The following is a 14,452-nucleotide window of genomic DNA, read 5'->3' on the forward strand; positions in this document are numbered from 1 at the left end:
GGCGTCGAGGCGGTGGGGTGAATTCGAACGCTAACTCCTCGCTCTACGTTCCGCGCAAGGGAACGAGGCTCCAAATTCAAATCAACGCGGTCTGGCGTCCGCGCTCTGCGCGAGGGGGCGGGGCTTGGACGGCGGGGGCGGGGCCTGGGCGGCGTGAGCGCGGCCGCGCGGTGAGAGAGTGGGGCCGAACGGCGGGCGCTCCAGTTCCGGGTCAGGCCTTCTCCCACCGGTCGGGGGCTTCTCCTCTCCATGGCTAGCGGTAGCGGCGCGGGCGCGGCGGCCTCGGCCAACCTGAACGCGGTGAGGGAGACCATGGACGGTGAGTGCGTGTCCCGCTCGTTTTACCCGGCCTGCGCTTCCCGGCGCCGAGCCCCGGGTGGGGGCGTCGTGGAGGGCCCCGCGGTCCCCTCGTCGACCTTAGCGGTGTCCTGCGAGGGGACGGGGAAGGGACCCACGGCGACCTCGAAGGTGGCGGCCCCTGAGCGCCGGTCTTCCGCTGCGGCGTAGTTTGGCGCATGCGGGGCGTTCTGGCCTCGCGTCCGCTGCCTGCGCGCCCGGCCTGGGTCCACGCGACCCGCCTGGCCCCTGGCGCGTGCTTGTGGGCACCGCAGAAGCCTGCGACTGAAGTCCCGGGCGAAAGGGGTCATGGACCTTCGGTCACTGCTCAGTCTCTGGCGTTTCAGTAAGGAGCAGTTTGTTTCTAGTGTATGAGGACATCTTCCCGTTCCCATCTCCCACTCCTTAGACCGGGCGACACGGGTGACTGCTGTGTGGGTGTGTCCGCGCCCACGTCAAATGGGTAGAGCGCACCCACTGGTACGAAAATAAGCCTCGGAATTGCCTTCTCTCCGCTGTGGTTCTGCAGCTTCGCACCTCTGGGACCCCATAGTTATTTTCTTTATTAAAATAAAGTTGTAGTTCCAAGGGATACTGTGGGTATTTAAAATAAGACAACCAGGTCAAGCGTTCATCAAGTTTTGTTTGTTTGCTTGCTTTTTCTTTCGCAGTAGCTGCCATCCTGTCTGCAAGCATCTTTCTTTGTCTTACTTCATTTTACTCGTTTCCATCTATATGTGGTGCTGCTATATGCAGTGGCTTTGACGGTTTCTAGGGGTTACCACCCCAGCAACTTAAAAGATAACCTTATATCACAGTACTGCCCCGTGTTTTCTTCACTAAACGCCCGCCATATCTTGCCCCTTCTGATAGGATCTTGGAATGTTCCACAGCTTACCATAAAGTAAATTTATGGACACAAGAGTACCATTGTAGGTTTGGGGTTGTGTTCTGAGACAGACTCTCGCTGTGTAGCCTAGAGTGACCTCAAATTCCGGAGCCTTCTCTTTCTGCATCTGGAGTGTCCACGGAGTGCTGGGTACACCAGTGTGTGTTGTGAATAGTGTCTGAGGAGGGAAACTGGTCTAGTTGGTGGCCTGCTGGGAGAAAGGCTTTGCATCCCTACCTTTTCTGAGAGAACTTGCTGTAAAGTAAAAAAGCACAGAATAGAAAACCATTTAAAAAGAAGACCAGAGACGTTTGTTTGCTTTTATTTTTAATGAACGGAGAGCATGCGTGAGGTTTTAGTGCAGTTAAGTCATTGGGATGAGAACCAACATGAAATTTTCAAAGTTGGGATCCCGTCTCTTCCTTTGGTAGCAGTTTTTCTTCAAGCTTGAATGTATTTCTCCTTGTCGTTTTGCTTGCTTCAGATTCCTACCAGTGACCTAATCTTTTGTTGTCACTGGTTTGCTAGGTGAGTAGGACGGTAAAGTTTGCAGTTGCTGGAGCAGGCAGGCATATAACTTGTTTGCACATGCTGTGGGAGGAATTTGATTTTCCATAGCCATACATACTCAAAAGCAAGACTAGGAAGTCTCCATTGATGGGAAAGAGGTTTTCCCTACAAGGAAGGAGCAGAAGGGAACCACAGTGGGGTTTTGAGGATTCTGAGGAAGCGTGTTGCTCTGCCAGTTATCAGGCAGAAATGCACCGTCTGCCCTCACAGAGATGGAGAAGCATCATCTGTGTGTTGAGCTAAGATGCCTCTATAAACCTTTGTCCAGAGAGCTTGGGGCTGTATTGAGAGGGGATCAAAGAGCTTGTGAGCAAGAGGAGCTTCCCATCTGAGAAGAGCCTTCATCCAAATGTCACAGAGTACCCTAGGTAGGTGAAAAAAGAAAGTCATTGTAAGTCATAGTTATGAAGTATAATGGCGGTCGGGTACCTGGTGGGCCCATGCCAAGGTGTCCCCCTGAGAAATCACACTGTGCAACAGATCTGGTATAAAGGGGGTTTATTTGGGGGAAGGGAGAGGAGTGAGGGCCTGGAGAAGACGTAGTGGACATAAAACAGGCCCAGAGATGGGAGCAGAGCCTTGAGGACAGAGAAGCAGGGACAGAGGACAGAAAAGGAGATGGAAACAGAAAGTCCGAGCACATAAGGGAACAGAGAGGGAGCTGGGATATCGAGCAGTCTCAGAGATGAGGACATAGTGCAGAGGGCCTTAGCTTAGTTACCATATTTACCACCCAGAGACCCAGGTGGGAGGGGCACAAAACACCCAGGATAGCAGAGGGAACACAGTACTATGCTCTCACAGGGCTGGAGGACAATGACCTTCTACCAGCCAGTGAGGAAAACACAATTTGTGAAGCAATGAGTAGAGTATATGGAAAGGTCTTACCTTAGTAGCAGCGTCAGCTCATGACTATGGTGCTTGGATTCTGCCTAACTGATGTGAAGAGTTAGACCTGAGAGAATCAGTTTCCAGGTAACTATATTTATTATAAGCTCAGGAGTACTTACAGAAACATAAAACACATCCTTTACCAACAAAGTAAATTTACAGTATCTGGCTTATAATCACTGCTTATATGAAACAGGAAAATGAGTTATGAGAAAAATTCAAACCATTAGCAGAAAAAAAAAAACCCACAGGCATTACTGTATTCCATAGTCAAAAAATTTTAATACTGACATGGAAAACATATTTTAAGACTCACATTAAACTTTGAGACATGAAAACTAGGGAAAGTTGGATGTTTACATGAATACTACAGTTTTCAGTACTTAGAGTTAGATTAGTGATTGACTAAATATTGTTAACTTGCCCATTTTCCCCAAAATAATCCATGGTTTCCTGCAACCAAAGCAGGAATCCCAATAAACTTGTTTGGAAATTCATGAAAATGTCTGACTTCACCTTGAGAATAAAAAAGGCTTATATGCATGAAAGTGGCAAAAGTATTTAATCTACTCTGTGCAGTATAAAATTAGTAATTAATGATATAGGATATAGGAATGACACAAATATGCTATATAGACCCCTGAGAACATCTTATGTAGTAAAGGTAGCAATTGCAGTTTAGTGATGAAAGAGTATATCATCCAACAATTTATATTGTGATGTAACTGGTTTATTTCTGGAGAAAGGGTCTTTTCTTCTACCTACATTACAGGAATTGAATATTTAAATATTTCTGAAAGGGAGAAGCCAACTTTCAAGGGCTGGACCAGAATAATGATAAATTCTCTCTGCATGGGAAATAACATCCTAAGTATAATGCAAGGGGATTGTGTACAACAGGTAATCTGTTATCAGTCAGTGTGAATTCTAAGCACAGTGTTAGAAACAACCATTCTGTAACAAAGTTAATGTAATTGTGTGAATCCTGAAAGGAGAGGGTCCGCGGAAAAGCCCTTGGGTAACCCAGGTTCTGCTGCTGCTTTTCATGTTGAAGACAGATATTTTAATGGATTACCAAGAAACGCAGTAGAAAATGAAGTTAGGGTCACATGTGGTGCTCATACATACCTATAGGCAAAACACTCATGCACATAAAATAAATACACAAAGTTTAAAAGTGAAGTTTATACAAGCTTTTATTAATAAGGCCAACAGATGCAGTTATGTCAAATTATGAAGGTTTCTAAAGCTTTAAATGCCTATGTTGCTGAGTATTTCTTTTAGAATTTGTTTTGAAATAAAATTTAGTACATACAGATGTATCACAGTTACCACAGTATAATGTCAGTTGGGAAGTGTGCAGAGAAGCTTAACTGTTAAGGCAGCGCAGAGGTGAGAAGTTGGCATTTCCATCAAAGGCATGTTATGCTGCTATCTTTTAAGTTTTTAAGTTTGAGGCACCAGGCTGGCAAAATGGTTTATTAGGTAAAGGCGCCATGTCAGGAAGCCTGACTACCTAAATTTGTTCCCCAGGACCTACATGGTGCAAGGAGTGAACTGTAAGTGGTTCTCAGACCCCTGCTCGTACACTGTGCCTATGGGAACTCACACATACACACAAGTGCATCAGTCATTCAGTTGCTCAGCCAGCATCAGAGAAGCGTCCTCTGGAGTGTGAGGAAGGGAGATAAACTACAGAGACCAGATAAACTACAGAGACCCATGGCCACATGTTATGCAGAAGTTAGAATGCTTGAAGACTCAGACCAGAATGGTTATCAAAACCTTTAGCCCAGGGAACCCTGCTGAGGCACCAAGCAAACAGGCCTCGAGATCAAATGAACTCACATCTTAAGAACTCACAGAGAGTGGAGCATCATGCCCAGGTCCTGCGTGGTCTGCGCCTGGCCTGTGTATATTCTGGCTCTAGTTTTAGTGCTGGTTGGTTTTTTTAAGTGGAATTTCTGAATATCCAAAGGAGTGGGTCTCTGACTCCTCCTTGTGCCTTTTCCTGCGCTCTTTTCCTTGTTTGTTTGAAGCCAGTTTGTTTCCCAGTGCTAATGGAGAGGGAGTGAGATACAAAAGAGGGGAGGAACTGGAAGGAGTAGAGGGAGGGGAAACCAGAACCAGGATTATTGTTCAGATTACGTGAACAATAATCTAGTAAAGATTTTTTTTAAAGGATGAATGAAAAGAGTTGAATTTCAAGTTACAAATATCATGTCAAAGTGTTTCCCACAAAGTCTTTAACTTATCTTTTTAACTCTTCAGATTATAGTTTGATTACCATATTTCTCTCTTCCTTTCTTCCTTCCACACCCTCCCATAGGTGTGTGCTGTCCCTGCTCTCCTTCAAAGTCACGGTCTCGAGTGTTTTCCCAGTTGTTACTGCATGCACATGTATATACATAAATATGCCTAAATAAAACCTGTACAGTCCCTTATGATAAAGAACAGAAGTGCTACATGCATTTTTATTTTTAGTGTTTATGTTTTTTAAAAATTGTTTATCTTTTTCAGTACTGCTTGAGATTTCAAGAATTTTGAATACCGGTTTAGATATGGAAACGCTGTCTATTTGTGTACGGCTTTGTGAACAAGGAATCAACCCAGAAGCCTTATCATCTGTTATTAAGGAGCTGCGCAAGGGTTCAGAAGCACTCAAGGTTAGATTTGCATGTTAGTTTGTTATAAATAAAAAGACTATATCTAGAAGCAACTAACAAGTTGCGTGAAAAATCTCTTCAATGCTATCAGGAGAAAGTCTCAAGACCAGAAGGTGAATGTTCAGACCAGAAAAATTATTGATACAGCAGATATCGAACTTTCTCACTATTTTTAGAATTTTTCTGCATTGACTAGAATTGAGCCTAGTGCCCAATGTTAAGTTCAAGTTCTAATCCCTGGTACCAATGAATCTAACCATATTTGAAAATAGTATCTGTGTGGTGTCTGATTTTTAAACCCAATATGAAAAAGTAGACCAAATATATTTACAGTAAATATTGATTTAGAGATACAGAAGGGGCTGGGAAGATGGCTTAGTAAAGTCTTTGAGATGCAAACATGGTTTTGATCCCCAGCATCCAATAGGAGTCTGGGTTCAGGAATGTTTCCTCGAGCTGGGGGTGGGGGTGGGGGTAGAGATAGAGTTCTGGGGGCTTGCTGGCCAGTTAGTGTAGACCAGTCAGTACACTCTTCTCTTAAGACCTGGTAAAACCAAGCTGGAAGGTGACTGGAAGACACCCGGTGCTGACTACAGACACATGTGCGCAAACAGAGAATTCCATAACCACGGCTGTGTTGTTGTAAATAAAGAAAAATAAAAAAGTAAAAAGGTAAAAAAGGTAAAAACAAAAACGGGTAATGTTTTCCCTCAGGGTGTTTTTCCCTGCTAGGGTTCCACACCTCACTGCCCCAGATATCTGCTGGATATCTTGGCATAAACTCAGCCCAGCCACACACTTTCTTATACTGAAACTCTTACATAAGAGAACACACAACTCGTGTTTTTACCCTGCTAGGGTTCCACACCTCACTGCCCCAGATATCTGCTGGATATCTTGGCAGAAACATAGCCCAGCCACACACTTTCTTATACTGAGACTCCTACACAAAGGAACACACCACACAATAATCTTTGGTCCAATTGGTAGGATATAATTGCTCAGTTAAACATACAAAGCCCGGTACCATCTATCCCTTGCACCTTTTATTTGCCAGGTCTCCAGCTTCTCCTTCTCCCACAACGACTCCTTGCTTCTCCTCTCTCTCTCTCTTTTCTTTACTCACTCTCCCAAATATATCAACTCTTTTATGCTTTAGTTTCTCCTTCTCTTACAACGACTCCTAGCTTCTCCTCTCTCTCCATCTCCTGTCTCTTCTAACCCTTCTCAGTTCCCCATCGTTTCTCAACCTATTTTCTTTACTCACTCTCCCAAATATATCAACTCTTTTATGCTTTAGTTTCTCTTTCTCTTACAACGACTCCTAGCTTCTCCTCTCTCTCCATCTCTTGTCTCTTCTAACCCTTCTCAGTTCCCCATCTTGTTCTCTCAACCGTTTGGGAGAGTGAGTAAAGAAAAGAGAGAGAGAGAGAGGAGAAGCAAGGAGTCGTTGTGGGAGAAGGAGAAGCTGGAGACCTGGCAAATAAAAGGTGCAAGGGATAGATGGTACCGGGCTTTGTATGTTTAACTGAGCAATTATATCCTACCAATTGGACCAAAGATTATTGTGTGGTGTGTTCCTTTGTGTAAGAGTCTCAGTATAAGAAAGTGTGTGGCTGGGCTGAGTTTCTGCCCAAGATATCCAGCAGATATCTGGGGCAGTGAGGTGTGGAACCCTAGCAGGGTAAAAACACCAGTTGTATGCTCGTTTGTGTAAGAGTCTCAGTATAAGAAAGTGTGTGGTTGGGTTGAGTTTATGCAAGATATCCAGCAGATATCTGGGGCAGTGAGGTGTGGAACCCTAGCAGGGAAAAACACCCTGAGGGAAAACATTCCCCGTTTTCGTTTTTACTTTTATTTTTACTTTTTTATTTATTTACAACAACACGGCTGTCACTGCCAGCACTGTAGGAATCCCTCTTCCTCCACAGTCACCCTTCTCACTTCCCTCCCAGCATCCTGAGTTCTAAAGTAGACATTCATCAGTCTCACTAACTGAACCAGACGTCTAACTGCTTTAACTTTAACAAGTTTACGCTTCATTTAAACAGAATCCTACACTTTCCACTGGGTTCTTCCCTTTCCTGTTAGGTCTACGGTGTTCATTTACGTTGAACACCACTGTCACGTGTCCTTTCATGCAAATGCATTTCCTTCCACAAATACACAGCATTGTACCTCTCTGTGCAGAGTGGGTGCTGAGTTGGGCTACTGCGAGCCTTATTTAGCATTATTGTAGCTCCTGTCTCTTCATGCTTATGTGTGCAGTGTTTAGCCATGGACCTAGCATAAGACGCCTGGGCTGTGGGATGCGTGTTACCATCCTGACAGATCGTCTGGCCAAGCTCTCCCAGAGCAGTTGTCTTTATTTGTCCCTCACCACCTCACACCTTTGCCTTTGCTTCATGTTTGTCAGCGGTCATCCCTGAGAGCCTTAATTTCAGCCATTTCTCGTTAAGGAGCATGGATGGGACCTTTTTTTTAATTGCACTTCTGAGTATTTCATACAGTTTTGCCCAGCCTTTTTTAAAATTTACTTGCCTTCTTTGTCATCTTTTTAAAAACTCAGTTTATAGCTGTCACAGCAGGATGTAAAAAAACTCTGAAGTAAGTGGGAGGTAGTTAAATGAGTACTCCCTGGTACTAGAGAGCCATAGGCTCGGGTTGTGTTGGCCTTACTTCCTCCAGTCATGCCGTGACACTGAAGCTGCTTTTAATGCAGTTCAGCCACTGATGGTTAAGTGGTAGGCTGGAGTTCTAACTCGCGCTGCCTGACAAAGACTGTGTGAGCCAGCTTTTTAAATGTTTTCTTTTTCGAGACAGTCTCCATATGTATCCCTAGCTGGCCTCAAATTGATGGAGATCAGCCTGCCTCTACCTCCAGAGTGCCACCAGACCTGGTGTCTTCTTAGGGCTTTACTGCTGTCACAGACTCGTGAAGAGACACCATGACCAAGACAAGTCTTATAAAGGACAACATTTAATTGGGGCTGGCTTACAGGTTCATTATCATCAAGGTGGGAGCATGGCAGCATTCAGGCAGGCAGAGCTGAAAGTTCTACATCTTCATCTGAAGGCTGCTAGTGGAAGTCTCATGGTCAGCCAGGACGAGGGTCTTAAAGTCCATGCTCACAGCTACCCACCCACTTCAACAAGGCCACACCTCCAAATAGTGCCACTCCCTGGACCAAGCATATTTAAACCATGACACCTGGTAACAATTTTCAAACTATATTCTTACTCTTGTGTGGTAAGTCTGGAGGGGAAAAAGAAACTAATTCAGGACTGGTTGTGCGCTGATGATTCTAAGGAAAGCAAGGTCAGTTCTGTTGCTTGTAAAGGAAAAGTTTAGGTTTATTTGCATTATTTATGATTTTCCCGATATTTTATTGTATTTTCTTAAAATAGCTAAAAAAAATTTAAACTAGGAAATAGAAATAGAAGTACATTAAAAATTCAGCATGTGTTTCTAAGATAAAATTGACCATTTTCATATTGGCATTAGGAAATTATAGTAAGTCTTCATTTTGTTCCTGTGTTTTGAAGCAGGATTTCTCCCCATGGAGTTCAAGGTTGGTTAGCTCCAGCTCTTTGGGGCTTAGCCTCCCAAGTGCTGCGCTTCCCAGCAGATAGATGCTGATGCTTGGTCTTTCAAGTCATCCTAGAAAGCATATCAGATCAGTTTTTGGTGACTCAGACACACCTGGGAGGTGAGGTCACCCAATCTGGGAAAGAAAACCACACTGCACTTTCTCACTCCTGCAAATCCTAGTCTGTGGTAGTGCATGTATGAACAGCTGGAAGGGATACTCTATGCCACTTAGAAAGGAGACCAAGAAAGGGCCATCCTGGGTGATAAGGAAGAACAAAAATGCCAGCAAAGGAAAGGAGTCACAAAAGAAAATACAGAGTTCATTGTTTCTCTAGTTTTACCTGTCATGCTATCCCCCTCCTTGTGTGGGTCTGCGTCTGCAAAAGTACATAAAAATGTAATTGGTAGTGAAGTGTAAAACACTAATTGAAGTTTCATGGCTTCAGAAAGGATATTCTCACTGTATCAGTGAAATATATGGAGTTTGGGACTGGGAGTACAGGTGCGATGTCTCTACTGCTGAGTTCATTGCAATAAAATTATGTATATTTTTAAGTGAATACCATAAATACCTTTTAGCAAAATTAAAAAAGAAATAAAAAGGAAGAAAAATTACAAATATGTTCACTGTTTCTCTATTGCTGGTATTCTTTATTTGTAGCTTAATAGGTCTTTCTCATTTTTAATTCTGTCTTTGCACTACAATAAAACAAACTAATGAAGACCTTGGAAAACAAGTTCTGTGTTAACTGTTAAAGAAGTAGTACATTTTACGTGATCTCTGTTATATAAATGACCTTTTCTGTTTGTAATCTAGCAGTGAATTTAAAACATCTTGATACTACCAACAAAAAATAAAAGTCATTGTATTTTTCCAATAAAACTACTTGAGTTGTGTTGTGGAATAGCTAGCTTTTGTTAAATATGGTATAGTATTGATCAGTTTACCTCCATTGGTTGTCTTAACCATGGATCTTAAATAATGGCTCTTGCACTCTTGTTCTAGGCTGCTGAAAACACAAGCTGACGTCCAGAGAATTCCTGATGAGATGTCAAGCTCATAAGAACATTCGAAGATTCCATTGTAGTCAAGATACAAAATGACAATGATGCATGCTGCCTAGAAAATGTTTTCTTTTCAAAAGAATTATAAAACCACAGCTGAGCGGGAAGTGGCTTGAGAAAGAACTAGCACGTATGTTGACACCATGTCTTCATGTTGTTAACGGCCCCAGCTCCACGGTGCTGCCGGGCTCTTATTTATGTAGTCCTTATTCATAGCTCCGCTAGCTGGGATTTTCTAAACAGCATCTACTGGATACGCACAGCTGCTGTGCCTGGGTGACGTCAGCAGGTCGCATCAGAGGTGACACGCAGTAGTTAGGACTTGTTGACATTTCATTATAAACCTTACATTTGGATTGTTTAAGCATAAAAACTGGCTGGATGTTCCATTGAGCTGCAGGTCGATGGAATTTGAGCTGCCTGCCATTTGTGGAGTTTGCTTTTCTATGTTTCATATCTTGTTTTTAAAAATAGATCAGAAACACGGCCTCTAATCGTCTCCTTACCAGAATATCTGGTTCTTTGCGCAGGGTTTTGGCAGTTAAAGCTGTAAAGAAGATCATTTGAATGTTGCCTAAAGCTTAGAACTTTTTGAAACTTGGAATTTTAAAAAGGAATGCCAGGGCTTAAACCATTTAAATCTAATAAGAGCAGCTGAAAATGCTTTTCTTTGTAAATTTTATACCCAAATAAAGATCTACAAAATAATGTATAAAGTGAAAACAACAAATGTGCAAAATTCCTTTTTAATTTTATTGCATAAAAACAATAAACTTACTAGTGAATCTTGAGTGGCTGTTAAGTCACTACATAGGTGGTGTATTTCAACAGATTAATTCAGATTTTCTGAAGAAGTAGGATTTCCAATTGCTCAACAAAAACTAATGAAATATATACCAGTGATTTTAAGTATTATTTGCAGAAAAATTTTCTGTCATTTTTATCATTAAAACTTTAACTCATCAAAATGATGGTCAAAGATAAATTCAAAACTGTTACAATGGTATTGGTTCTGTTCTGTTACAAAATCTCACTGGAATATTTTCACAAGCTTAATATGTATTCTGAATTTTTTGATTCTTAAATGTTAAGTTTGATTCCATGCCAAACCTTTTTTTATTTCAAACAAGCAAAGGTGGTTTTCACACCGTTTAGTAATTAAGTAGCTATTTCCTCTGTGCTCTTAAATTAACCTGAGCTACAGGAGCCCTGCCCTCAGAAAGGCTGAGGCCGGGGAGTTGCAGCTCCCAGGCCGGCTTGAGCTACTCAGTCAGCACAGGGAGACCTGAGCTCAACCAAGTCTCGCCTTGTCACTGTTTTGGTTTTTAAGTATGACATCTTTCCTAAGTAAACTGACAGGCGTCTCTTCTAAGTTGGGAGACAGTAAGAACTTGTAAGAATCATTTGATTAGTGATATGCAGATATTGTGTATTATTTTTTAAATCAAAAAGTACTTTCTCATATTTCACAATTTGTATGTATGTACTTCTAGACCACAGAGTTGGTAATTTTATTTATGACTTTGTAGATTAAGTTATGTGTGAAACAAAGTAGGAAATATATTGAGGAAGGATTATGTTTATAGAGAACTTCCTTATTGTGTCACATTTTTAAATGTAAACATTTTAATGAGTACGTAAATAATATTTAATAAACCAGAGATACATGTTTGTTGACAGTGACAAAAATAAAATTATTTTGTGTTATTGGCATGTCCTTTTGATATTCTGTATAGTTCTGTGAGTTCAGTTCTGTTTTTGAAGGTAGTCTAAATATTAAGGGATTTACTGTGTATGACAATGTTAAGATGGCTATATGCGGTGCTGGAGAGATGGCTTAGGGGTTAAGAGGACTGGCTTCTCTTCCAGAGGTCATGAGTTCAATTCCCAGCAACCACATGGTGGCTCACAGCCATCTATAATTGGATCCAAAACCCTTTTCTGGTGTCAGTGACAGTGTGTTCATTTACATAAAATAAATAAATAAATCTTTTTAAAAAAATGGCTATATAATATGCATTATATAATTACATCTTAACCTTTGAGGAGGGGTAGAATTCATTTTTTCTGATAGAGGAGATAATTATATTAGCATCGATTTGGCTAATTTATTTAAATTGACAATTCAATAAATGTAAAATTATCTTTTTTTCTGTATCTTTATGTGGAAAGTCATAAAATTTATTTGCATGTTCAAATATATGTGAACATTTCCCAATAACTGAACCAAATATGTTTTAAACATTTAATTAAGAACTCCATTCCTTGTCTCATTAACCACTTCATATTGTTAGTGAAAGATAATGTAAAATGTGTGGGTTTAGTGATTTAAATTGAGCAGCTTCACGACATGAAGAGCCTGCCATTGTTTTGTAACTCTCACCATATTGAGAACTTTGTCATCACCTCAGACTGAAACAGCATGCTAGGTAGTGATTCCCCATCCCCTCCTAACCCAGCCATTTTTCTGCATTCTGTCCATTAACGTAGTCCTAGGCCTCTTCTCTTAAGTTGAGTCACAGAATATCCGTCCATTGTTGTGTCTTATTTCACACACCATAATGTCTCTAAGGGTCATCCACGTCATAGCATCACTTGTCAACTCTGAATATCCATTGTAATGAAGGTCTGGACTGTGTTTGTGAATGATGCTGTGAAAACTGATGAGAAAGTGTCTGGTAGATTCTTCCCTCTGGGCATATATGACAAAATGGAAGGACTGATTAAATTAAGGACAGACCAGAGAGAATGTTATGATAGCAACATAGGCCTAAGTGCTCAACTCAGGATAATAGATCCCAGAATCGTTAGGAAAAGAGATGGAATTTAGTGGGGGGTCACTATTGTGACTGGCAGTTTCTGAACCTAGGACACCAAATGAAAATCAAATTTCCTTAAACACCTTTAAGGAAAGATCTTAGCATATGTGTTAAGCTTTATCCTTGCTGACCCCCTGAAGGCCCTGGACTGTGTCTGGTTTCCATTGTACCGTTTATGGTATTTGCAGGTATAGAATTTAGTGATCGTTAATTCCCTTCTGCCTCTGTTCGCAAAAACAATGCAGATGTCGGGATTTTGCTTTATTTTGTTCATTCATGTTGTTCTCGTATATTGATAGAGCAGTACGTAACACAGAGTACGTACTCGGTAAATGTCAGACTGAATAGATAAGATGGACATCTAAAACTGAGTCCACCGTTTACATCAATTTTTTTAATGTACAGAGAAATTGCTCCCTACAAAGCGCTCGCCTCGGTGTTATAACACATGTAGTTAAATTCTTAGCCTCCCAGTACCTGCAAGAGTAGCATCTCCAGCCCGGGATGCATAACAACTTCTATGAGACAAGGCGTTAGCTTGACAGGAAGCTAAAATACAGACTAAGAGTTGATACGCTGGCTGGAGAGCCCGTAGACCTCTGAGCTCTCACTTGATAGCCAGCCCTCTTGTGACTGAGGAATGATGGGCAATGGAAGGCGCCCTGGGCAGGGTGCCCGAGCTGAGCTGTAGTTCATGTACAGAAGGAGGTCACGCAGATGGGGGCTGACCTCTCAGATGCCTCTAATGAGCCTGCCGTGGTGGCCGCCTGATGCGTTTCTGTAGCATCTCAGAACATCCCTGCTTCTGCCTTTTAGGCTAACAGAGAAAAGCTGCACCTGGGGGTGCAAGTCTACATTCTGCCACTTGAGAGACTGAAGCAAGAGGATGGCAAGTTTCAGTCCCCTCTAAGAAATTTAGCAAGGCCCTGTCTCAAAATTTAAAAAGAAAAAGGACATTGGTTATTTCTACGGTCAGGACCTATGTTTCATACCCAGTACTGCCTGACCTCAAAACACGTTAGTGTAGGTAATGAACTGACCTTGATAACAACAAAACTGAAATGTATTGTTGAATATGGATTTAAAGTGTTGATTAAAAGGGGGCAACTCACGGCCTCAAATGGCAACCTCATTGTGTTAAACGACAATGCCCGTGAGAACAGAGCAGAACATTGAGGTAGCTTGTGAGTGGAAACATGGAAATGCTGGTGTTGAAAGCAGTTCACATTACTGTGCATAACCACTAAAAACCAATAAATCAGATATTATGAAGGTTTATATCACAAGCCTTTATGGAGGTCTTTCTGATAATTATACTTTCAGGAAGTAATACTTGAAAACTTTCACCTGTTAAATATTTTAGAGGTGTGCTTCTCTACTCTCCTACCAGCAAATGGCCTCTTTTTATTGTCACAGTTATGACTTACACCTGAATTTGCTGAACATGATTCATTGGTATATCCTAGTAATGTAAACAGATGGAAACATCTGACTTAGTCTAAATACCCAGCGATACCGGTCTAAAATGGCATCTGCTTTATTGTCATGCCATTGGGCAAGAAACAGCTACCTGACTGCTTTGCAATGGGACATAATCTCGGGTTTCTTTAATTCTAATCTCTAT

The 14,452-nt window shown here is 41.8% G+C and overlaps 1 protein-coding gene across 1 annotated transcript; it reads left to right on the forward strand.

Annotated features, from left to right (window-relative positions):
* Nucleotides 1-137: 137 nt before the first annotated feature.
* On the forward strand, nucleotides 138-12,158 carry Mzt1 (mitotic spindle organizing protein 1). The gene is made up of 3 exons (XM_032917775.1): nucleotides 138-319; nucleotides 5,207-5,352; nucleotides 9,951-12,158. Exons 1-3 carry the CDS (start codon nucleotides 250-252, stop codon nucleotides 9,969-9,971), a joined length of 237 nt encoding a protein of 78 aa, XP_032773666.1. The 5' UTR covers nucleotides 138-249; the 3' UTR covers nucleotides 9,972-12,158.
* Nucleotides 12,159-14,452: the final 2,294 nt, after the last annotated feature.

Source organism: Rattus rattus, chromosome 12, assembly GCF_011064425.1.
Source record: "Rattus rattus isolate New Zealand chromosome 12, Rrattus_CSIRO_v1, whole genome shotgun sequence".
Classification (NCBI taxonomy): domain Eukaryota; kingdom Metazoa; phylum Chordata; class Mammalia; order Rodentia; family Muridae; genus Rattus; species Rattus rattus.